General features: G+C 39.8%; 3 protein-coding genes across 7 annotated transcripts; 2 read left to right on the top strand and 1 right to left on the bottom strand.

Annotated features, from left to right (window-relative positions):
• Positions 1-775: 775 nt before the first annotated feature.
• On the bottom strand, positions 776-6916 carry prr15lb (proline rich 15 like b). Its single transcript, XM_073489600.1, has 2 exons — positions 6712-6916; positions 776-1238 (listed from the first exon to the last, which is right to left on the bottom strand). Exon 2 carries the CDS (start codon positions 1209-1211, stop codon positions 873-875), a length of 339 nt encoding a protein of 112 aa, XP_073345701.1. The 5' UTR covers positions 1212-1238; positions 6712-6916; the 3' UTR covers positions 776-872.
• A 1855-nt stretch (positions 6917-8771) lies between these two features.
• On the top strand, positions 8772-14894 carry cdk5rap3 (CDK5 regulatory subunit associated protein 3). 2 transcript variants are annotated; one of them, XM_073490102.1, is made up of 14 exons: positions 8772-8882; positions 9182-9227; positions 9396-9527; positions 10106-10206; positions 10368-10416; positions 10737-10915; positions 11049-11185; positions 11347-11491; positions 11853-11954; positions 12120-12195; positions 12276-12364; positions 14010-14215; positions 14347-14518; positions 14760-14894. In XM_073490102.1, the coding sequence occupies exons 1-14, from the start codon at positions 8877-8879 to the stop codon at positions 14823-14825; spliced, it is 1506 nt and encodes a 501-aa protein (XP_073346203.1). In that variant the 5' UTR covers positions 8772-8876; the 3' UTR covers positions 14826-14894. The 2 variants fall into 2 exon arrangements, with proteins under 2 accessions (XP_073346203.1, XP_073346202.1); XM_073490101.1 differs by having other exon boundaries at positions 9179-9227.
• A 743-nt stretch (positions 14895-15637) lies between these two features.
• On the top strand, positions 15638-24952 carry nfe2l1b (nfe2 like bZIP transcription factor 1b). Of its 4 annotated transcripts, none has more exons than XM_073489636.1 (6): positions 15638-15824; positions 16893-17699; positions 18676-18900; positions 20788-20877; positions 20986-21141; positions 21464-24952. In XM_073489636.1, the coding sequence occupies exons 2-6, from the start codon at positions 17142-17144 to the stop codon at positions 22841-22843; spliced, it is 2409 nt and encodes an 802-aa protein (XP_073345737.1). In that variant the 5' UTR covers positions 15638-15824; positions 16893-17141; the 3' UTR covers positions 22844-24952. The 4 variants fall into 4 exon arrangements, with proteins under 4 accessions (XP_073345737.1, XP_073345739.1, XP_073345736.1 ...); XM_073489638.1 differs by having other exon boundaries at positions 15638-15828; positions 21049-21141; XM_073489635.1 differs by having other exon boundaries at positions 15638-15828.
• Positions 24953-25844: the final 892 nt, after the last annotated feature.

Here is a 25844-nt window from a genome sequence, read left to right as displayed (position 1 = left end):
CATGACTAAAAACCACCTGTACAGTATCTGCTCTCAGTGTGTGACCTGACATAATGCCATATTACAACATGTAGGAGCACGGTGCACTGTATCAGATGTCAGTGTCTGCTTACTATCTCCATGTCAACAAAAGCAGCACACACAGGCTCAGGTGAAAAAACACACTTGTCTCGATAACCCAAAAGAAAGATTAGCTCAAAGAGACTCTTAAATCATTGATCCACATGTTCAAATAATTGTGACATCATCTTGTGCTCTTTTATATTAACTCATCTTGAAACATTTATTAAAAACAAACTACATTTTTTTTTTTTTTTTGCTTTAGGACTCCAGAAAAGATTATACAAACGGCATTTTTATTAATTTACCATCAACAATATTTTATACACATTGATTACAAAGTTAGAAGAAGCCTCTATTTGCTTTGGTCATAAACATTTTCACCGGTGTGTTGATTGTGTACTAAGACATAAAAAAAGGAAGTTTAATTCCCAAACTTTTCATCCATTACTGTAAAAATAAAAACTTAATTTACAATAATGTTCATCCAGAAGGACGTTTTCATGAGGGTAGGCAGAGTGACTTTTTTTTTTTCTTCATGTCATTTCTGAAGATAAATAACAACAGTGTGAGCACAGAAAGTGAGAAAGGAGAAGGGAAATGTCTCCAGGACTTTGTTTAATGGTTGTCTGCTGATACCAGTTGTTTGTTTAAGTGCGAGTCCACTGGTTCCAGTATCTACCTGGGTGTGGTGCCTGGTAACGAGTGTTTATCCAGCTTGCACATGTAGTGCCACATGGTTGTGCTTGTATATATTTCAGCCTGTGTGACGCTGATATATGACACATTTGTGATCAAGTACGTGCATTCTGCTATTTGTCAGTCTTGTTTTTATGGTTCTCGTCGCTGAGGTTGTTCTCTGCGAACAGATTTGGGTTCTCAGCCAGCGAGGCACGGACCTTCTTCTTCTCCTTGAAGCGTCCTGAGTGGGACACCTTGACGTGGCGGCCCTTGGTAGCAGATTTATCTACAATCTTCTCCAGTCTGGCGTTGAACTGGCTGTCCAAGTGGTCTGCAGGGGGGGCATTGTTGCTCGAGTGCTCTTTGTGTCCGGTGTTGCTGCCATACTCGGCTGGGATCTCATACAGGACTTTAGGCTCAGATTTCTTCTTGCGTGAGAAGGTCAGCTTCCACCAGCTTGGGTCAGCCATGGCACCAACAGAGACTGGACAACTGACCTGAAGGGCACAGATGCATAATTAGGACTGTGGAGAACATATCTCTTATTCACCTGTCATTAAAATAATAAAGATAAACTAAACGTTCAGCAGCAGAATGAGGAAGTTCCTCCTCAGCTTGCAACTTTATTGCTCCACACTTTAGATGTCTATTTCCTTAAGACATCAGACAATAAAATTTATTGAAGGGATCAAGTTGCCTCCTTGAAGTCACATGTAGCTACAGCTGAGGACACCAAGGTGATTTCCTCTGCAGGAGGAAGAGGTTATACTCCCCACACAAATGACTTATAGTGGGATTTGAAGGCAAATTCTGATATTTTTTTAACCATATAGCTTTAAATTGGAATGATTTTATGGCCAAAAATATCTATTTCAACTAATGAGAGAGGGAATCACCCTGTCTGTGTATCATGTCACTTTGACCATCATGTAGGGAGGTAAAATTTACTGAAAATACAATTTACACGGACAGCAGCAAAATGGAACCACACATTTAACAACTTTATTTTTATTTCATTTTGTGTGTGCATTTGTGTCTCAATCCATTGTTTTTTGATGTCCTCACATTTATCTAAATCACTCACATTTGATTTGTTTGCAAGGTGCTATATAAATAAAGTTTATATTGATTGGCTGAACATCAAAAAAAAAACTCCACAGTCACCGTCTTGTAATCTTGTAAATGAATACACCAAAGAAATCTCATGTCAAACACCATAAAATGTGTCCGAACAAAGACAATGGTTATACAACCCCAACTGAGCCATCACCATGACAACTGAGCAAAAGATATCCACTCATCTGAAGGCCTTAAAATGAAAAGTATTGTTTTAATCAAACTATGATTTCCAGTGTCAATTACATAAATAAATAAATAACATAATCCAGAAAGTGTCAGACTTTTTGTGGTGGCTAGTTAAACATTTAGGGTTTTGGCGAATTTGGACTTTTGACCTCAGTGTTTTTAAAATCCTGACTTCCCCAAAGTCCTGAACTGTTTGTTAACTTCAGTGCACAGTTAAATACATAATTGTTATCAGTAACATGTACTCAAAGTATTGAAAGTAAAAGTATTTACTGTGGAGAAAGAATGGGTCCTGTTGTTGTTGTATTTTTATTGTGTTAGATTTTTACTGATGCAATCATTTTTGTGTTTTTTGTAAAGCAATACACCATATTAATGTTTTTTTAATTCTTATTTCATATGTAAAATGTTAATCTGTAAAGTAACTACAGCTGTCATATAAATGTAGTGGAGTAGAGGCATAAAGTTACATCAAATGGAAATACTCAAGTAAAGTACATCACTGTTGTACAGAAAAGTACCAAAATGTCATACTTCCTGGCAATAAATATTAGTGTCAAAAGTACAAATAAAAGTAAAATTACATGTATGTATATAGTGAATACTATATACCATGGGTCATTATTGGAATCAGCAGATTTTATTGATTATAGCTGAACATGATGTTTTTAATGTGACATCACTCTCTTATGATTGATCACCACAGATATGACGCTGTATTCTCCTTTTCACATGTCCGACCCATCTTCAGACAGCAGACACTGACTGTGGACGGACTCTGTGAGTACGAGGTGTCACCTAACGTGGGAGGACACCTGACACTCTCCTGATAAATTAATGAGCATCTGAAGAGTATCTTCTGTCCCTCCCATGTGATCTGATATGAAGTCAGTAAAAAAAAAAAAAAAAAAAGGGTTTCGACTGATGAAGAAGCACACCTTTGTCTTAATGCTGAACCAGGAGTCTGTTAGAAAAGTGAAGCTCACACAAACACCTCTGGATAATCTGTTTATGATTCCAGCCAAAGTCGTTAAGATTTATGGCCGCATGTAAACAGAGTTATTACCCACAGCTATTGTGATTCTCTGCTTCCTGGTAGTCATTTTGCTAATATAACTTCCTTATTGAATGAATGCTGAATCTGTGATGACATGTGACATTTGGATCAAGTGTCATAAAATAGGTTTATGATATGTTGTTTAAAATCTAATTTGTAAACAGGCCTAACGACTTAGGACGCAGAAAACTCTTGTTTTTGAAGCATAAATAAACGAATAAAGGAGTTTGCGTTGAAGTTAAGATCATGTATTGAGTTATGTAATTAGATTTTATTTGTTTTTTTGTCAAACTACTTATTCCAAGGTCAACTATGACATTTCTGGAGCACCATCAGGAATAAATCACCAGCTATTTGGATAATAATTAAATAATTTCAGCTATTTTTCAAGCAAAAATGCCAAAAATGTGAGAAGTTGCTGCTTAAATTAAATTACAGTTTAAAAAATGCCCCCAAAGTGTCAATATCAAAATGGAAAAGAAACGTAATATCAACACCAAAAAGATAAATAACAGTTTATCAATAAAATTCTGATGTTTGTTGTTGTTTCAGATCTCAAAAGGCCAACTGTCAAATTCATATTCCTAACAAATAGGGTGACTGCTAACTGCTGATAAATATAGCTGCCATTAGCTAGTTAGCTCAGTTAGCAGTGCAGCTAGTGCTCCTATTAGTGTACTCGATTCTACCAGGACTGGAGGCTCACACCACAGGAGCTTTGGACCACCGGAAGGAGGAGGTTTCCATCCTTGGGGCTAGCGAGTTTGCATGCTAACTTCACAATCTACTTTATAAGTTTTAAACTAAAATTCTGACATATTGCTCCTTTAATTCTTCCAAATTTTGTTTCTCACGTTTGCTGATTTTTTTTAAATATATAAATGCATTTTAAACTGGGATGAACTTCAAGCTCTGAAATATAAATAGCTTGTGAATAAAACGTAGCTTATAAACCAAAGTTTATGAGTTTCACAAAGGCTGTGATTTCTACTTTATGAGGGTTGGACAGGAAGCAAATAGGCTACCCACACGAATCCTCCTTTGTTGTGGTCATTTCACCATGGAGCACCTATGCAAATACACAGTCCATGCCCTTCAGCTGAAACCCTCATCTTACTCTTATCTGAGGCATGTCGTGTGACTCACCTGGCACGCATAAGTTGTGCCAAGGTTCAGCAGAGACAGTGGGGGAAACAGTTGAGGGGAATTTTGATTTAATGTTGTGATGGGTTTGAATGGTATTTAAGCATTTTTTACATCAGAGCCCCTCTGCTTCATCAGTCTGAACCTCATGTTACTTCTGGGCCCCTTGTTGCTTAATCACACTTATTTCTGACCTGGTTGTTTACACACACTGCGGTAACAGATAGTGTTTCTGACCTAAATGAACTTTTATGAGCTCTCCAGTGGCTGCTGAGGCTGAGCATTAAAGGAACGGTTCAGCCAAAAAATTAAATTCAGTCATTATCTACTCATGCTGAAGATTAGTCAGGTGAAGTTTCGAGGTTTTCCGGTCCACAAAACATTTCTGGAGCTTCACAGCAAAAGCAGTGTACAGCATTCTCAGATGAAACTACTGGGGGTTTGTTTAAAAACTTTAAAAAAAGCCATCTGATGGCTTGTTGCAGCCAACACAGAGCCATTTTATGTTTTCTTTTTCAGTTGTTTTTTTTCGTTTAAAAAAAAGTCCTCATCTACTTCAGTTGTTTAGGAGAACGCTGCAACACTGTTTTGCTGTGAAGCTCCAGAAATGTTTTGTTGACTACGAAACTTCACCTGACTTTCCATCAGTAAGGGGGTGAGGAGATAATGACTGAATTTTCATATTTGGGTGAACTGTTCCTTTAACTTCTTTAAAGGATGTTTCTTATTTTTTCCAAGAATTCCCCTTCTTTTCCAGCCAAATTTAGCAGCATGCACGTGTTTAGTCTTCAACAAAAGACAGGTTCCTCTGTAACAAATGTGTGCAGAGCATTAACATAGTGTTGTTGACTTTTCATCAGTTTCTGCAGAACAAAGTCCCTCAGAAGGCTCGAGCGGCACTTTCACACCATGTTAAATAAGAGAGCACGGCGGTACAATATGCACACATATTTCTTTTAGTATTCTGTGTTTGACTTAGATGTGACCTTTGAGACAAAAAGCCCTGTTGACATAAAGGAGGCCCTCCATAGTTCTCTTTAATAAGTTACCATGTATTCTGTTATGTGTGGGTGAGCTGCTCGGCAAAGCCTCAGAGATCACAGCAGGAAGGGAACACCGTGGCCACGTTTTGGAAATCACTAACCAGCTGCAGAGCCTTTCAATAGCACAATGTTTGAGAGGAGGCTCCAAGGGCACCACGCACTGTGCTGCCCTCATAATTGAGCCGCAGGTTCATTAGATTCTCAGGTTTCGTCTCTCCTGCCAGCTTCACTGTTGACCCGTAACAGCAAAGTTGAAAGAGTTGATGAAGAGCCCACATGTTTTCTTTTCAGCTTAAGTGTCTAGAATTTGTTTAAGTGTTTGTTTTGTGGACGTGGAAATCAAAGAAATCTGAATTTTCTTTAAAATCTATACTATACTATATCACCTTCCTTAGTTTGTGGAAGTCTTGAAATTAAGGATGGTTTAATTTTCTTACTCAAACAGTGTAACCTGCTTAAACATCACACAGCATAGCAGTGACATCAGCTGGAATAGCCTGAGGCTGTTTTGGGTCCTATTTTCTAATATTTCTTAACCTCTTGGAGCCTTATCTTAGCTTTACAGTCAGAAAAATTATGTTAAGATTACATTTTCCATATGTAAATGTTTCCTCCAAACACGTCATTGCAGCTGCACGATGCTATATTACATTTAAAGGAAAATTCAAGATGCTTTGTGCATCATTTTATACGTTTTCCCTCCGTCCAACCTGGCATATTTCATATTTCTGTCAAATTTGGACTCTTCTTTAAAATTTGAAATGTTTTTTCTGTGGGTTTGCACGTTTGTCAACACAACCTGCAGCTGTAACGACGGATCAGTCATCCAATCCAGCAGGGTTTAAGAGGTTTAAAGACACCGACTGCCTGTCTCCATCTTTTAGCTCCAACCACAGATACTTTGATGAATCCATCCAAGTATTTTTTCTCAATCAAACATCAGTAAATACTATAGAAATGTCCATCACAATCTCTAATAGCCCAAGATGACATCTTAAAATGTCTTGTTTTGTTCACCAAACAGTCCAAAACCCAAAAATATTAATTTCTCTATAATGTAAGATGACAAAAATAAGCAAATGATCACATTTTAGAACCTGGAACCATCAATTAAGTTAAAAAATGGCAAATTAATTGACCAAATGTTCCAGCTAATGGTTGAACAGTGAAAACACCAAGGACAGCGAAGGAAATAAGTCCTGTTCATATCATTCTTTGCCTGACAAAGTCTGATATGTTGCATTTTTTTAATATAATGTGTATATTGGATGGTTGTCAATAAATCAAACCAATACTTCAACCATATCGGCTGCTTTTACTGGATGTACGTTTAGGCAAATGTACATTCTGTCATCAAATAATAGCTTCTGCAGCAAAACAGAGACATAAAATAGCTTTAAGGTGCACAAATGTGTTTTTTACCTTGTTGAAGACGAGCTGGTTGAAGGAGATTCTCTCAGATGTGAAACTGTCCCGCCATGCTCACAAATTCTTTACCTCCTCTCTGCTTTCTCTTTAACTCTTCTTCTCAGGTGACCGTGCACAGGTGCAGCATCTCTCTCTCTCCCTCTGCCTCTCACCTTGTCCCTCTGTACTCTCCACTCTACAGCACACACCCTCCTCAAACACACACACACACACACCTAAAGCCAGCCCAGCTAAGTGCACGAGTGAGTAAATGTTGCAACCATGTGATTTGATGGGATCTTTTTTTTTTTTGTTTTCAGGCCGGCCCAGTCCTCATCGAGATTACTGACATCAGAGTTAATGTGAACTTGAGAAGCGAGCAGCTTTCCGGACTGCCAATATATTCCCTTTTTATCAGCCTCTGTCTTGTTTTAATGTGGAATTTGGACGCAGAATAAAGAGTTTGAGTTCCTCCTGTTACATAACACCGAGAGACAGACAGACAGACAGACAGAGAGAAAGATCACCTGAAGGAGGTGAATGTCCCTGATGTTTTGCATGGCTTGTGTAAAAGCACAGACAGTGAGTGGATGCTTACTTTGCAAGTTTGGTTAACATTCAAATGACATGAAATTAGGCCACTTGAGAGGCACGACTGCAGCTGCTGTACATGCAGGGATGTAATGGCAGTGTTGGAGCCATTTTCATTTCAGTCCAGCTGCCAAAGTGTTGTGTTATTCTTTTGTTTTTCAGAGATTTGTGTATGGACTGATGCAAAGAACATGACAAACAGAAAGGTTCCCTTTAACTTGCTCGCAAGTAGCGGTCTGCTGGTGGGTCGGTCATTAATCAAATGTAAAAGTACTTTATTTTAACTTCTAATGGAGATCTGAAAGTTTCTAAAGACACCAGGTATGTCAGGTTGAATCATGGAGAATGTGTTGTGTGTAAAGTTTGATACATCTATATTAATCCATTTGATGAAATGGAAAGTAACTGTGTATATTTTATGTGCTTAAGTGCATTTTTGAAGTACTAGTAGTCAGAAGCATGGGGGTCCTTCCCCAGAAAAGAAATGCAATGATGCAATTAGATTTATGTATTGAAAGACTTTAGGGGTTTTATTTTAAAACTTCACTAATTCAGTTGACATAATTAAGAGTATTCTTTGGACTCATGATATAAAATGATCATAACTACATATCAAAAGAGATAATTGTAATAAATCCTGATATCAAAAATCTTGTGGAGCATATCATACTTCTTCCTTCACTACATTCATCTGACAACAGTAGTTACTTTTCAGATTAAGATTTTACAACGATAAATATATGATACGCTTATTTTTAATATAATACCAGAGGTTCTAAAGCCTGTTGTCACATTTCAAATAGCTATGAGTTGTTAGCAGGTCCACCAAAGACACATCTCTCCTCTAAACCCTGAGTTTGCTTCATTTAAATAACTTCTCAATGCCAAAATATGTACAATTATTTAATATTTCACACAAAAAGAAAAGTCCAACAGATGAGATGTGTGTCTCCTCTCCAAATAATCATCTCAGGACCCCTCAGATTTATGTTGTGACACTTGGAAACCACTAACCTACAGTACAACTGTATACGTATTATGTCATTAACACAACTAGTAGTAGTAGTTGTTGTTGTTGTTGTTGTAGCCTAGTAGTATTACCAGTTACAATGACCCTTAAAGGGACTAAACAGAAGGGCTACATTTTGTTAATCAAACAATTGATTATAATTACAATTTTATGTCATTTTATGACATGAAACTTGATAGAAACTTGAAATATATATGATCCAAACAGGTAAATAGATATTTTTTTATAACAGGCCTTAAAACCTGCTCATTCTCATGTCAGAGCCTGCAGACAGCTAAAGGACAACACCGCCCTCTACCGACGGACTCTGACTCTGCAGCAAGTCCGGATCTAAGCCATCCACCAATCAGCTCCCGCTGTCAGCATAGTGACACATCATTGGTCAATCCTTCTCGCTCATGTAACATCGCCTCCTCCTATTGGCTCTCCTTCTCGTAACGTGTCATAAACAGTGAAAAGCGGATGGTGAATACAAACCTGGATTACAACATTTTAAGTAAACATAAAATGAAGCCATAAAATCTCGGAAGTGTTTTCGTTTTGACGAGGTGACGAGAAAATGGAGGTAAGAAGAAATAAAATCCCTCTGACTCGGTTTTATTAGCCTGCTAGCTAACGACTAGCTAGCTAGCTGTCACACAGTCAAAGTCCAGTTAACTGAAAAATAAACATTTCACAAAGATTATTGAATAAAATAGTTTGACCTCTTTTGTTGAGACTCATTTCTGTTTTCTTTGAAGTTGTTTAACGTTACAAGTCGCAAAGAAAAGTCAGTATTTTCTCGCTGTTCAAGTTACTGGAACAAAAGTGGAGGAAAAACGGTGTAAATTGCTAATGTTTGGACGGTTTTTCTCACTCCAGCAGAATATTCAAAACCTTCCAATCGACATACAGACCAGCAAACTTTTGGGTAAGTCAAAAGACACGAATATAAAAACGGGCTGTTAAATCCATATGTTACTGTAAACTAAATGTTTCTTCTCCAGCTGAACTGTAACCAGCTGTTGCCTGCAACAGATGAATCAAATGATGCCAAATCCACAGATATTAATGTTGTTGAATCTTTCTGTGCCCACAGACTGGCTGCTGGATCGACGTCACTGTAATCTGAAATGGCAGAGTGCAGTAAAAGTTATCAGAGAGAAGATCAACGCTGCCATCCAGGACATGCCAGAGAACGAGGAGATCAAGCAGCTTCTCGCTGGCTCCTGTAGGTCCCTTATAGCCCCAGAGTGTTATCATTACATTTATGTCACAGAGATCCATTTTATGTGAAAGATAAATACAACAATTAGCCAATGTTTTGAAGGTATTTCTAGAATCCTCTAAGAATCTTCTGACCAACTGGATATTTGTACTACATGAAAAAGTTATGGTACTTTCTATGTTTTACAATAAGTCATTCATATCATTTTTGTGTCATTTTTTAAATATCATCCAGGATCAGAAAAACAAATCATTAGCTCTGTGATTCGAATGTAATGATAATACATTCGAAGCACAAATTGGGGCTAGGTCCCTTACTACTTAGTGCTGCCACAAAATCAGCCTTTTTCACCTCTGTGATTCAAGTCATTCTTAAATATAAAGGTGTAATTTGTTGCAATATAAACACCCAGAATCAGCTGAATTAATATGTGTATTGTTATGTAATGTAGCTTAATTCCTGTGTTGTTAGTTTGTTTGCTAATTGCTGTCCACAAATGAATTTATCTGTCCTCCCCCTTGTCCACCGTTAAATGCTCACAAATTTGCAAACTTGTTTTGTTTGTATGTTTTTATTGATAGACATTCACTACTTCCACTGCTTGAGGATAGTGGAGATACTGAGGGGAACTGAGGCTTCCTCCAAGAACATCTTTGGCAGATATTCATCTCAGAGGATGAAGGTGAGACAATTGAAACAAACTTTGTCTCACCCTGTCAGTTTATAATTTGCATCACAAACAAAGCGCTCTTAGGTGATTTCTGTGTGTTTCTCTGCAAAAAAAAAACTAAGACTATCTTAAAATTGAGATTTGAATAATGTTTTCTGTTTTGTTTGTCACAGGATTGGCAAGAGATTGTGTCCCTTTATGAGGCAGATAATATCTATTTGGGTGAGTGTTATTTAAATAGAAAGGAAACCTATACATACCTACATATTTATATTTTTATCAAAAGATGACAACATCTGTGCACGCCAAAGGTATTTTATTCAAACTGATGGTAGTTCCAATATCTGTTATCATTTTCCTGGAAACCAGAAAGTCTAAAGCTGTCTTTTACTAAACTGTTAAACAGGAGATTTTGTTGCTGCTGTTGAGGGTATTTTTTTCGAACTTTTATTGGATGAGGGGTATTAACATCCAGCTATAGAAACTATATACTTCCATTTATAGCATTCTTTAATAAAACAAAATCTTTATGTGGGTCCCAGCGGAGGTGGCCAGCCTGCTGAGTCGCAATGTGAGCTATGAAGGTCCGGCTCTGAGGAAGCAGCTGGCCAAGGCCCAGCAGCTGCAGCAGGAGCTGAGCCGGCGGGAAGTGGAGTGCCAGAGTTCAGCCGCAGACCTGAGGGAACGCTACTACGCTGCCTGCAAACAGTATGGCATCACAGTGAGTACAGGAACATACACATCTGCAGGAGAACTTTAAAACACAAAATCATTTCCAAGATGTGCCTTTTATGAAATGACATGATGCTTGTTCAGACTCTCATCCTGTTGCTTGACTTTTTCTCCTCTGACAGGGAGAAAATGTGGCTCGTGAGCTTCAGGCTCTGGTCAAAGACTTGCCAGCGGTTCTTGAGGAGGTCGGGAAGGATGCAGCGAAGTTAGAGGAGCACATTCAACTTTATACTGCTTTCACAAACTTTGTATGTGAGTGGTGAGTATATAATCAAAATACAGTCTGCTTATTTACTTTTATCTACTTTATTGTATGTAACAAACTCTCAGTCCAACACAGTGTTTTTAGATTACATACACATATCGAACAGCAATACAGCAACAATGCAACTTTTTGTCTGCTCTGTTGTTATTTTTTAGGTCTGAACCAGTCCTGCCCATGCTGACATTTGCCCAGAAGAAAGGAAATGCAACATTTTACGAGTGGAGAACGGGGAAAGTCCCCACAGTTGTTGAGAGGCCAGTTGTGGAAGAAGCTCCTCCTGATACAGTCACAGACGACACGGTTGGTTTTACTGTCTCTATATTTTTTAATGCAATAGAAAGCTCCAGTCTATAGATTGGAGGAAAATCACACAGGTCAACTTTTTTTTGTTTTTTTTTATTCATAAATTCTCATTAAATCCACTTTATTTTTATTTTACAGCTCAATGCTTTGAATTCAAATTATTACGGTTCCAAAACAAATTCACGAGTGAGAGAAATGATCTAATACAGCCCCAGGACTCATGTGGCAGCTCCGTGCTGCTGTGAGATATTCAACAAATGTCAGAATAGGTCAGATAGATATATTAATGTGTCAATTCATTACTGATTTTTCTCACCACTGACTTTTCTTTGTTTATGTCTTCTAAAACTTGCTTTAGATTGACTGGGGTGACTTTGGTACAGATACCCAGGATGCAACTTCTGGCATCACAGTAGAGGGTGGAATAGACTGGGGCATCAGTGTGGAGCCAGGCTCTGAGGTAAGACACCTGACATTTCAACAACCAAAATCAATTCACATGAACACATTTGTAACATGCCGGGAGGTTCTGATGAAGGTGTACTTGAGTTCATCAGAACATCACACAGAAACTGTCGAGGACCACTGCTCTAACACACCAACTTCTGTCTGTCTCCTTTGACAGGATGCTGGTGGTATCGACTGGGGTGACAGTGAAGCGTCTCCTATTGAAATTGAAATTGTGGATGCGGGCACAGACTGTAATTACGTTTCTTTTTATAAATTGCCATTCACTTGAAATCTCACATGCTCAGCTGTTGAAATGTCTGTTTGCTTGTAGGTCCAGAGGGTGTGGCGAGGGGTGAGGACGCCTTAAGTATACTGGAGAACTCTCAGTCACGCAGCCAGTTCATCGATGAGCTCATGGAGGTAAAGACGAGTCATTTACTGTCATACAACCCTTATGAGGCTGTGCCTCATCTTGACTTTTGTGTATGAGGTAATGTCGTCACAACTGCTATTATAGTCATTTAACAAACAAAGAGATAGAAAGTATAAACATGGCTGCAACCAGGGACCATTTTAGTATTATGATTCACCAAAACACATTTATCTTGTTTTTGTCTTATAGTAGAAGTTACAGGGGTATATTAGTGTTACTTTCTCCTATTTTACATTTGAATTTACAGTAATGTGTTTATATTTGTCTTGTTTCTTACAAAACGTCGATGTGATACAAGTTCATTATTAACGTAGAAAAAATAGAAGATAGTGAAAATGACTATCGTATTTTTTCAGGTGATGTCTTCAGATTATTTGTTTATGTTCCACCAGACCAAAAAGATTTTTAATTTGCAATGATACAGAGCACAGACAAACATCAAATTCTCCCATTTTCAAAGCTAGAACCGAGTAAAGCTGTTTTTTTTTTCTTTCTAAATAGTTGCTAATTAATTTTCTGTTGATCTTTATATCATTTCTTTTTAATGAATATGAAATCTGTGAAAAAATAGAACTTCTTAGGTTTGGAAATAGAGGGTGTACTTTTGCAGATTATGATGACTAACACTTAACAGGATAGTGTACAGTATATACATACTTAAAGGTCCTGTAATCAATATGTATATATTAATCAAATGACTATGTTATGCTAAAGGGGTTTCCTGTAGTGATGGAAACAGAGCATTATCACCAAAATCTGCAGTCCTCTGAGCTCTATGGAACTTTATCTCATTTCAACTCATTGTTTCGGTTTTCCCCCCCTAAATTTTACCGTTTTGGTTCACTGTCATTGCTCTCACAGCGTCGTCTTCAGCCGCAATAGGCAGCCTGTTTTTGGCAAAAAGCTTTAAAAAGCCACTCTAAACTACCTGCGAGTGAATACTGGACTTGCATTCCTCATGTGGCCACAAACGACTCAAAATCAACCTTATAAAGTGATATGACAGTATTGTTTTTTCAGCTTGTTTCCACCGCCCTCAAGTGGCCAAAGCAGTTAATGCAGGCTTTGTAACCTTTTGTGTTTAACCAATCAGGATTTTTACATGTGCAAATTCAAAACCAGCTGCTCCAAAAAACAAGACTATATGGATGTATCACAAATATTAGTAAAATAAATGTATAGTATTTGTTTTAACTTGTTTTACTTTTTAAGTTGACAGTAGGGCTGTGTGGTATGATCAAAAAAGCATGTTGTGATTATTTAGACAGATATCGAAATTTTGAGTGATTCACAGTTAGTGGGAATGATCATTTTTGCATCACAATTTCCTTTTGAAATCAAAATGCTGTGACATTTCTTGGGTCTGTATCAAAGAAACATGTTTTCTTACATCCGGAGATCAAGATTTGTAGGTCAGAAAATCTCTGCAGCTCAACAGTTCTTAATTATAATGCTGTGTTGTCAAACAGTTTTTCATTTGGAAATTAATAAATGTGGGATTGAAAGTTGGCTGAAGCAGAGCCACCATGTTTACTGTATCATTTCATTCATTGGACAGTGTTTGGATGATAGATTAGACCATCTGTCAGATTTATCCCAAACAAGTGACACTGGTTTCATGTGTTTGTACAGCTGGAAGTGTTCCTAACCCAGCGCGTGAGTGAGATGGGAGAGGAGGGAAACGTGGTCGCTATGAGCCAGTTCCAGCTGGCCCCTTCTGTCATCCAAGGCCAAACCCGCGAACATATTCGGAAGATGCTGTCAGGGGTGCAGGACCTTCTGGGCCGGCTTACCTCTCTTCGGATGCAGCACCTGTTTATGATCCAGGCCTCGCCACGGTAATGCTGCCAGGACAGATCTTCGTAGTATCAACTTCAGTCAGCAGAAATTGTCTGACTATTTCATACACAGAATCTGATGTAACTGAAGCAACATCATCATTATTTTTTGTATGAAATGTGTTGTTTAGGTATGTGGAACGTGTGACAGAAGTGTTGAGACAGAAGATGAAGCAGGCGGACATTCTGGTTCTGAAGGGTGCCACAATGGTTGAGAAAAGGCAGGAAGCCCTGGAGGAGCAGTCCAGACTGGAGCCTCGTGTTGACCTGCTGGCAGGACACACCCGGGAACTCCAGAAACTGGTATTGAATTACTATTTCAATTTATTTATGCTCACAGGGTTGGCAGCTGTCCAGCTCACTGAAAGAGAAGATTGTATAGCATTCTTCTCCCCTCTTAGAATACTGTAAACATAGGACGTTTCACATTTTAAATAATATTTGATTTAAATTATATCAGTTGATATATGCGTACTTAGAAAGGAATGTATATTGCACAGTATTGACAGTAATCCTGATTGTTAATTTTTATTTGTTTTTGCAGATTGAAGCTGACATTTCAAAGAAATACCACAAAAGGCCTGTCAACGTGATGGGGGTTAATATATAGTGAACTTAACATCACTAAAAATATTGTGTCATGATCTTCTTGGAGAAATAAAAGTGGTATTTAATTTTAGATCTCGTGTGTTCTTTAAATTTTCTGGATTCACATTGGGTAAGAAGCATTTGACATTTTAGAAATGTGTGTGAAAGGTATGTATGTGTGTTTGTGTTTTGTCGAAACTTTGGTTTAACCATGTATGAATACATCCATCCACTGTATGCTTGGTTAAACTTGTGTTTACTGCATAGATCATTTTGTTTTATTTGATATAGTCTTTTTTTTTTTTACTTAAAGTGGCAACAGACAATGTTTTCCTCAGAGTTAAATAACAACACAGGACAAAAAAATAAAAATAAAGCGCATAGAGGGCATACTTATCCTGCTTAAATGTGGTAAATGATGGCAGACACATTTCTTATTAATGGTTTAGAGATGAATAAATAAAAATGTGGAAAACTTGCACTGTTGGATGAATGATCCACAAAATAAAACAAGTAAATTAACAGTAACTTCTCACAGTTTACATTCTTTGGGAGGATTTGTTTGGAAAAATAATCCTCCAGTTTTCTCCTAGAATAACAGAAATCAGTAAATACAATTTCATTTTTTTTTTTTTTTTTTCAAATATTGATGTGTTTTTTGGACTAAAATGATTTAAATAAGCTCTTTCTTGTCGGTTAATATCTAAATAAATGTGACTTTGTTGAAACAATCTGTGTGATATTACCAGTGGGGGAATTTTCGGTCGGCTGATGAAAGCTTGCCACTAGAATGTTCTACGCATGCTCTGTGTGAAAGCGTGTTTTGGTGTCAAGCGCTGCTGCTAGGCTAGCCGGGCCAGCTAGCAATTTTGCAAGTCATGGTGGGCCATTCAATGAGGAAAGGCTGGAGAATGCTATATCGCTCGGCACTGGGGAACTTTTAATGAAACGGGACGCGATTACTTTTATCGGGCGGCAGTGGACTTTCGGGCATGAAGACACAGTTGCAAAACCTTCATGCGTAAGTAAGTATTAAATCAAGACGTTTTCAATTAAGTAATGCGTAAGCGGATACATGGATTGCAGTGATTCATGTCAGAAGCTAACGTTTGCGGACACATGGACGAGTAAGTAGTAATTACGGGTGAATGACTGGATTCGGTAGTGTTTCTTTTTAAGGACAAGTTACTTTTCAAAGTAGTTGGATGGTTAGGATAGTTAGCGGCAAACTAGCATCCAAGGCTAGCATAATATAGTCTTCGAGTTCCAATAGTAGTTTAGCATTTTGTTAAAACCCCACCCACGCTTTATTCCTATTGGCCGGGGGTTGCTGGAGTCATATGTCGTAACCGCGCTTGAGGCTTGCGATAGGCTGAAGAATCTGTCAATCATATTTTCACCACTTGTTGCTAGGGAGATTGTGTGATGCTAGCCACAGCGGAAGTAGGTAGTCTTAAAATACAAATAGAGGTACCTGTCACTTTTTAGCGTCAACGGAGATGCGAGTGAACGAGCTAATGAGGCGACACGTCGTGTCAGTGCTACTTTATTATATGTAATAAAAGGTGTAAAACGGTGTAATAGCATTAGCCGGGTCTTCAAAACACAAGGTAGCTAACGGCTAACGTCATAAGGACGAAGATAGGCGCAGCTGTGCAAGAGGAGGGAGGGACCCTGCCTGCCACCTAACGTTGTCGTTGGTGCGTGTGCTAGCCAGCCCAGCGAGCCTTCTCGACTCTCTCATTCACCTTCAGCAACCCCCACAAGAAGTAGTTGTCCTGTCAAGGGTGGGGTGATGCTTAAAGCTCTGTGTTCATCATCTCTGGTCTGCTGAATATCCAAGAACGACAGGGTTTTACGCGGTGCGAGCCGACATCACTTCTCTAGTCTTGGGAGGATGGAGTGGTTGCAGTGGGCTAGCAAGTCCTGATTTTTTTTTTTTTTTTTTTCCCTTTCCATTAACATGTGCTTAATGCAAATGTAGGTAGGTAAGACTTGCATGTCTTAGGGCTGAAAGCAGTGATATTATAATGTTGAACTAATGTAGTTTGCAGCAGAGCTTTAAAATGTTATTTCTCACTTTTGTCAGGAATGGGAAGATGAGAAACCTATGAAGAACAAAGCTGTGAGCACAAACTGGACTCTCTCAGAGTGGACACCCCATCTTGGATCTTACATGCCTTTTAAACATATAGAATCCTGTTGAAGACCCTTTCCCCTCACTATCTTTAACCACTTTTTACGTTCATGTATACAAGTACAGAAGTATTGATCCAAGGTAGTTGGCCCCGTTTTTGTTTTTATTTTTTACTTTCACCTTTTGTTCCTTTGTAAAGAAATGCTTTACCTGAAAAAGTACTTCACAGAGGGCCTGATTCAGTTCACCATCCTTCTGAGTCTCATTGGGGTGCGGGTGGACCTTGACACCTATCTAAGCAATCACCTGCCCCCACTGAGAGAGATCATCCTGGGCCCTAGCTCAGCCTACACCCAGACACAGTTTCACAACCTGCGCAACACGCTGGACGGCTATGGCATCCATCCAAAGAGTGTGGACCTCGACCATTTTTTCACGACTAGACGGCTGCTGAACCAGGTGCGCCAGCTGGATCGCCTCTCCGTGCCCAGTACCGAGCTCAACACCTGGCTAGTGCATCGTGACTCTGAGACTGTGGTGTCCACCAGCAGCCAGTCCAGCCCTAGCATCACCCTGGACAATGGGGCCGGCCTAGAGGACGTTAACAACCCTGACGCTACCCCGGCCATGAGGGGAGGTAGTGGAGCACCTGAATCCACGTACAACCTGAACGCAGCGGACAGCAGCCTCGGAGCTGTGGCCCCAGAGGGCAACCAGGAGCAGGGCAGCAGGGATGGCAATGACGACCTCACCAAAGAGGTACTGCAACTTGTTTCTACCTTCGCTCTGCTAACACCTGGGGAACATCTGTCAAGAGGAGGGGACAAACACCTCCTTTTGACAGTTGCTTTATTGTCACCACATTCACTCGGGGACAAGCAGGATTTAATCATGTATTGTAAACCCAACAGTCGAGATATTAAATGTTAGATTGGATGAACATGTTTGGAGTGGCCTCATTTAGTGGTAAACTGTTTTTCCAAGTAGCAATCATCATAAGCCACAGATATGAGCATAAATACATTATTAACAACTACTCAACATATATTTAGCTATAAAAGGAGTTGGTATCAGTTTCATAAATATTTGGGGAAAAACACACCAAGTGTTCTGTACTCCGAAATTAGTTTAGATGGGTTTACCAGTGTCATTCATTGTCCACAGCCCTGGCCTTTAATCAGATGTCAGATATTTTTAGTCAAACCAGTTGAGTCACATTCACTACAGCTGTGTGTCTGGTCTCATTTTATGTTCATGAGAGTCCAACCTTGAAAACAGTCTTCCTCTTTAATTTGCTCTTTTCAATGTTATTTTTTTAGATTTACTTTTATACATTTTAACAACATTTCTGCGTATGATTAGTGGTTATTTTACTATGAGGCAACTTGCACATAATGGCCATATTGATGCATTGGACCTAGGGGTGACACAAAAGTCATTGTTGGCCTGTATCGAACCAAGACTTCTTTCTAATCACATGAACCACCATGTCAAAATGTTAATGTCATGGATGCATCATCTGACTGCATTTCTGGTACATGATCTCCCAAAATGAGCTTTTGTGTGATTAAATAAGTAAATAATTTCAATCATAAATAGCCCAGATATGTTGGGTTTCATTTGCAACACTACTAGTTAGATTCCAATACACTGAAATCTTACACAATACCTTGTTATTAAAATAACTTCTCTCTGCACAGTACCATTTTTCAATGGTTACTATATGTTTCCCCAGGACATTGACTTGATTGACATCCTATGGCGACAGGACATCGACCTTGGTGCAGGAAGAGAAGTGTTCAACTATAGCAACCGTCAGAAGGAGAGTGAGGAGGAGAAGCCCAACCCACATGAAAACAAAGACGGAAATGAGGAACAAGAGAGCTGGAGAAATGGAGTAAACTTACAAGGGGCAGCTCAGCCAGTGGACGGCGAGACAGGAGAGAGTATTCCAGAGCAGGTTGGTAGACTAAATGGATCTCTACATCCTTGTCTTTCATCCAGTGGGAGGTGGTACATTTAACTGTCTCACAGCACATAAAAGAAAATAGAGACTTGGGAGCTGCACACTGGTGATGAAAGATAATTTTTGTCTGCTGAATATGAGTTTTTATTCATGTGGAGACATTTCCAGTCAGTCTATTCACCATTGTGGGTTGAATAATTGAGTTCATTTGTGAAATTGCCCAGTTTGAATTTAAGAGTTTCATCTAATTGTTCAGTCACACAAGTCAATGAGTTAAGTCTCAGACAGTGGAAGGAGAGCTGTGAGTTGTGTTCATATTCATTTTATTCAAATACTATTGAAATCTATTTATTTTAGGGTTCATCATTCAAGAGAATTTTAATGTTGATCAGTGGCCCTTCAGAATTGTTAGCCCAAAAAGTAATCCTCGTAAAAAAACATCCAGTGCTGCCATCTGTGATGTTTTGATGAAAGAACCTAAACTGATAACCAAAGCTATAAATGATGGTCTCATTTTCATATTGTATTAAAAAGAATGGCCTGTCTTGATGAGCCGAGCATTAAGTAGGCCAAAACAAGAAACTGATGTACAGTTTTGTACAGTTGGTCTGGGCTGGTGTGAAAGCATTCAATCAAACGGCCTGAACAACAGCACCAGCACTAAAGCTGCAACTAAAGATTATTTTCATTGTCATTTTGTTATCGCTAACTGAATCATTTAGTCCATAAAATGTGGAAAAAATGCGAAAAAATTCTCATCACAATCTCCCAGAGCCCAAAGAGACATCTTCGATTTGCTTCTTTTGTACAACCACCAGTCCAAAACCCAAAGACTCTTCATTTGTTGTCATAAATGACGAAGAAAAGCAGCAAATCCTCACATTTAAGAAGCTGGAGCCAGCAAATATTATTGATCATCAGAATAGTTGGCAACTAATATTCTTTTGATTGCAGCTCAAATGAGCACACTTCTCCTTCAGGGTGTCTCAGTTTGCTGCGGTTGGTGCCGTTGTTTAGCTTCCAGGTGGACTCTTGTGTGGTTTGTTTGTGGTGTGAAACCACAGGACTGTGTGACATATTATTTAAGCTTGAATTCAAAGCACTTAAACCAAGAGGTCCATCTGCAGATAGTACGAACTCTTAAGAGAGCGATCTGCTGATCTGTATAAATAATATACTTTCCTTATTCCTTGCCCCCATGGTACTTGCGTGAATTATGGGCACCACTTACATTGGTCCTGCCGCTTAACCAGAACCAGCTTTTTCTATGGCAACAGGATGCTAATCCTATAGACTAGTGACTTTATCGAGTGAATACAGCACTTTTAAAGCCTTGAAAGTGCTGCCGGTGTGTCAGTTGTTATGATACTTTACCTATGTTAGTTCTGTGGAGCACCGGAAGTATCATCCATAATCGTTGACCCAGTAACCTCCCCAGGAAAATTCATGGATAGCCTGTTTCTGCAAGGTCATATTGTGACCATGGCAACAATATGAACGTAATCATCTAAGTGTAGGGATCTTTCTCGATCAGTCAGAATCTAAAAAAAGAGTTCAAACAGAGGTGTGTTGAGCTTCTTTGTCCTACTCCGTATTTTAGCAGATCCTCAATAAAAAGTGAGTCAAACGCAGTGAACACTCAGTTAGCTGTCCTCCCACAATACTATGCTATAAAAAACTTCTATTTTTTTGTCTCTTCATCGTTATTTCTGGCTAAGAGCATGGCAGGACAGGACACTGTCCAATCACTTACCTGTCATTCAATATGACCTCATGTTTGCAGCGCTATGTTTGTTTGTAAAAAGTCAGTGCGAACACAAAATAACCCTGAAAGAATCAGTACTTCTGACTTTATTGGTATCTCTTTTTGTTGTTACCCAGCTCCCAGGTATCGGCTCACAGACTTCACTGTCTCTACAAGAATGCTTGAGGCTGTTGGAGGCCACTTTCCCTTTTGGAGAAGAATCTGAGGTAACATAAAATGTTTTGTTTTGCATGGAGTCTTGTAAAGCACGATATATATACTACCGTGAAGTTGTTACAGTGTTTTCGCTTTGTTTGTACGACATTTTCATTTAGTTTCCAGCTCCTGTTGTAACCCCGGAAATAGTTTCCAATGAAGAATCTCCTTCTACATCTCAGGGCCTTCCTCTGGCACCACAGCTGCCCCCAGCAGAGCCACAGTTAGACCTGGAGCAGCAGTGGCAAGATATCATGGCCATCATGGAGCTACAGGTATGTTCCCTTTTTAAAATGTATCACTCGTTAGCCATGAGATATATTTGTTGGTCCTTTTTGGGAACTGAACGAGGTAGGTCCCAAAAAAAACTTCTGTATTGGAAAAAGTCCTACTCTATCAATAAATGTACCATTTTAGGGCAAAAGCATATGTGGAAGCATGAAAAATAGCTTTTTTACTGTGTCAAGGTGTGAAACAATGTAACCATAAAATATATAGAAAGATACAGCTTTTGTCTCTTGATTATTTAGCACAAAATGTGCCTTTATAATCTGAGAAATATGTTTATTTCCTCTAACTAAATCTTTCTATTCATAGGCAATGGAAGTGAACAACACTTCACTCCACTCCAACTCCAGCAGTGTGAACGACACAAGTGGGACACCTGAGTCAAACAATGCGGGAAACTTTGAAATCTCTACTGGCTCAACACCGGTAAACCAGGATGTCAGCCTTCACCAGGCCTCCCTCCCCAGCTGCAGCCAAGACTTCCCCCAGATGTTCAATCCCCAGTTGGACTCTGTCAGCATCACCCCAAGAACCACCATACCCAGACTCTCCTCCAGCAACTCCAGCAACATCAACTCCACGTTCGGAGTCACTAACCTGACCGGGATCTTTCTTCCACCACCCATTAATAGTACTAGTAACAACATAACATCCACACCCATCCTGCCCGATCCATTCAGCACCCTGCTGGAGGAGTCCATGCTCGATGAGATCAGCTTGTTGGACCTCGCCATGGAGGAGGGCTTCAGCCAGGCCCAAGCTTCCCAGTTGGAGGACGAGCTTGACTCAGATTCTGGTCTTTCCTTGGACTCCAGCCCCAGCCCGGCCTCTCCAAGCAGCTCTGAGACATCCTGCTCGTCTGCAGCGTCTTCCTCTTCTACATCTGCCACCTTCTCAGAGGAGGGGGCTGTGGGGTACAGCACTGACTCTGAGGTTGCCACTGTAGAGACAGAGGAGGGTGCTGTTGGGGGTTATCAGCCTGGGTATAGTAAGCTCTGCCGTATGAGCTATCAGGACCCCTCCCAGTTCCACGGCCTCCCTCAGCTGGATGGCATCAGCCACAATCATACTTACAACCTGCCACTTTCCTCTGCATTCTCTGAGCACCCAGAGCTTGCCATTTCGACTGGGAAGAAGACTGTCCGCGACAAACAGCACTCAAAGCTTCAGCCTCATCCGGACTTGCTTGACAAGCACGCGAGTCGCGATGAACGCCGAGCCCGGGCCATGAAAATCCCCTTCTCCAATGAAAAGATCATCAACCTGCCTGTTGAAGAGTTCAACGAGCTTCTGGCCAAGCACCACCTGAGTGAAGCGCAGCTAGCCCTCATCCGCGACATCCGCAGGCGCGGCAAGAACAAGATGGCAGCCCAGAACTGCCGCAAACGCAAGCTAGACACCATCATAAACCTGGAGCAGGGCGTCCAAGACCTGAGGCGTGACAAGGCCCGTCTGCTGAAGGAGAAGATGGAGTGCATTCGTTCCCTCCGGCAGATGAAGCAGAAGATGCAAAGTCTGTACCAGGAGGTGTTCACTCAGCTACGGGACGAGGAGGGCCGGCCCTATCCTCCCAGCGAGTACTCGCTCCAGTACAGCGCTGATGGCAGCGTGCTGATCATGCCCCGCGGCGTGACAACTGCAGAGCAGAACCGTAAGCCCGAGAAAAAACAAAAAGACAAAAAGAAGTGAGGGGTGGCAAACTGCTGTTTATTCTATAACTTTGCTAAATCAGTAAGAAAGATTTCTGCAGATGCAAGAGAGATGTCCTTTTTTCCTTTAAGAAGATTCTGGTGAGTAGAAAAATGGCATTGTTGACTACTCTTCCTGCATTAGTTTCTCCCTTTTCATTCTGTTCCTACATTATTTTCCTGGAAACAACTTTGAAGCAGAAGTAGCTCTTCGTTTGAGTACTGATATTTCATTATTTAGACGGGGGGAAACGATAAGCAAGGAGAGGAGGGATATAAAAGGACATAAATTGAGCTATTAGAAGAATTTTAGCTGCTCTCGATCCTTTTGCACCAAACCACCGAGGACGGAGAAGATTTGTAGGGTGAAACGAGGGACTGGTATTGAGAAAAGTGGGAGGAAAAGAACACTGTCAACGAGGATGGTTGGAGTACCTATGCACGGAAGGTTTTGAAGGACTATCAGATCACATCCCACCCTGGAGACTTTTAGTGATTTTCATAGTCACTGAGGCTTTTAAGTTGCAAATCTTCAGGCAAGGAGCAGCATCTATGGTCGTGAGAGTTTAGATACCAAAGGTTAAAGGAAAGTCCATCATTTTAGGATGCTATTAACACCTATACTAACCAAAGGTTGTATGGTGCACATCACTTGATCCGAATACATCTTAAATGCTCAAACACTGCACTCTAATTCTGTAGGTTTGTATCGCAAATTCCAGTTTTCGAGTCAGTTTGTCGGTTGCATCTAAGTTTAGAAGGCTCTAGAGAGACTGGGTTTGATGTGTGGAGGGAGGATGTTGAGACAAGAAGGAGTCAGAGGCTGAGTGTTCCCTGGGCTGGCCACTGCTAAAAGAGGCCTGGAGGCGAAGTCCTGCAAAAGGGGCAGATGGATGTTTTAGGGAGGAGGCGCACTGCATTGCTAAATGTATCAACTTCCTTATAAATTATACATAGCACTGTAATTTGTCTTTAAAAGGCTTGGCTATATGCATTTTGCCGTGTCTGTCGCTATTCCTTCGCTGCAGGTTTAAATACGGGAGCTGCGTTTAGGAAGGCTCTTATTAACTGTTCATAATCTGTAGTATAAGCAAGGTTATAGGTCTAGCCACATCAGCTTTATGTAAAAGTCTACACCTTTTTTGTTAAGTTGAAAACTTCACGCAGAGCCTGTAATCATAAGAGGAATTCAAGATACTGTGACGGGCCAGGAGCTGCAGAGAGTTCTGTGTGATAACTACCAACTCCAGGCGGTCACAGATCGGTTATTGATTATTTCTGGTTTCTTTTTCCTCTTGGATGCCTTGTTTTAACCTAAAACAGGCTCATTGTCACTGAGGTGTAGCGAGTTCCCTTTTAAGTAACTTATTTGCCAACTTTACCCAACTGAAAGCCACTGGAGGCAAATTTTTAACTGCTGTAAAGCCGAGGTGTTGGCTTAAATATTATGTTTTTAAGTTTTTGTGTTGATAACAAAGTGAGCCAAGCTGTTAAATGAGATGAAGAAAAAAGTTATCTGAATGTGTGACATGGCGATGTGTGTTGTGGCCACTTTGATTTGAATGCCTTTATTTCTCATGAAATTCACTTTAAATGTTTTGAGAACTGAAGGAAAAACGTTCTCAAAGTAGAAGTGCTATTACTTGTCTATTTGAATGAGGTTTTGTCAGTACATGTTACATCACCCTCTTTTAAAAAAAGATAAAAATAGGTCTATTGTTGCAGCTGAGATAGCAGTTAGGCTAGAATATTTACAAGAGGCTGAACAGAAGTCGCAACATTAAGATGATGTCCAAAAAATAAGTTCTGAAAGGAGAAACGTCCTCATTAAATGTGATATTCAGGCATGAAACTCTGGTTAACATTCACTTCAGTGTAACCCACTGCGACACCAACTATTTAGTACGGCTACTACTTAGTGCACTTTTTTGTCCGTCTCGTTCTGTAAATATTTTCATGTTTGTGTTCGTCACGATTTCTGTAGTTTGTCAAATGTCTCCATAACAGTCTCACCCTCTGCTTTGAGTTTGGATGTAGTTCCCTCTGTTTTGAGATATTTGCTGGCAATCAAGAATTGTTTTTATTGATTAATAAAGTGTTTTTATTTTCACCTGTGACTCTTGTGTTCTAGGTGTCATGAATGCTATGTTTATATGTGGGCTTGGTCCAAAAAGGAGGTTTTGTAATTTACTTAGATAACATGGAACTTGTGATTTTTAAGTTTTACGTCAGTCCGTGTTTCAGCTTTTTGGGGGATTCAAGGTTTTCATTCACAAGATTATCCCAACAAAATCTGCTTTTTAGAAAGAGAGGGCTCCAGGGTCATTAATAACCAAAAGTGAGGAATTGAGCTGCAACAAATCAAATCAATTGCTGATCCATAATCTCTACACTCAGATATCTGCATGTGACTGCAGAATTTAAAGGGTGAAGATTCTGGTTCAGAAGCAGTCTGGTTTCTGTTTGTATACCGAGTAATCACATTTGAGTCGGCTCTGTTTGCATGCAGATCAACAGTTGATTCGGAGAACAGAGGAGGTGGGACACATTGGCTGAAATGCACTTTGGGAACCCATCAGGTATCGTCTAATAACTAAACTTTGTATTAGCTTTTAAAAAATGTATCTACATTAATATGCAGGTAGGTATTTGTAGAGATTGGCTGAAATGTGGTGTCTTGCTTCTTAAATTGCTAATCAAACTCTAATCAAGCCGTGCGGATATTTGGTTTTCATTATCCGGATATCTGCAGGCGACACCTGAAACCCCAAAACACTGGCCATTGCCCCAAGAGGTTAAATCGTCTTCTGTCAATAAGTGATGGGTTCCAGTATTGGCCGGTAAACACAAGAATTGCCAATTCTGTTGACATTTGATGGTTACAGGTTTAAATGTGAGAATTTGCATATGAGCAAATTGAATATTTTTAGTTTTCTGACTGTTGACTATCACTTTGGACTCACTATCACTGTTTTCAGATGTTTTACAGCAGGGATGCTCAA

Source organism: Pagrus major, chromosome 20 (assembly GCF_040436345.1).
Source record: "Pagrus major chromosome 20, Pma_NU_1.0".
NCBI classification, from domain to species: Eukaryota; Metazoa; Chordata; class Actinopteri; order Spariformes; family Sparidae; genus Pagrus; species Pagrus major.
Note: the sequence above shows the minus strand (reverse complement) of the source record. Positions and strands in the feature narration are given on the sequence as shown.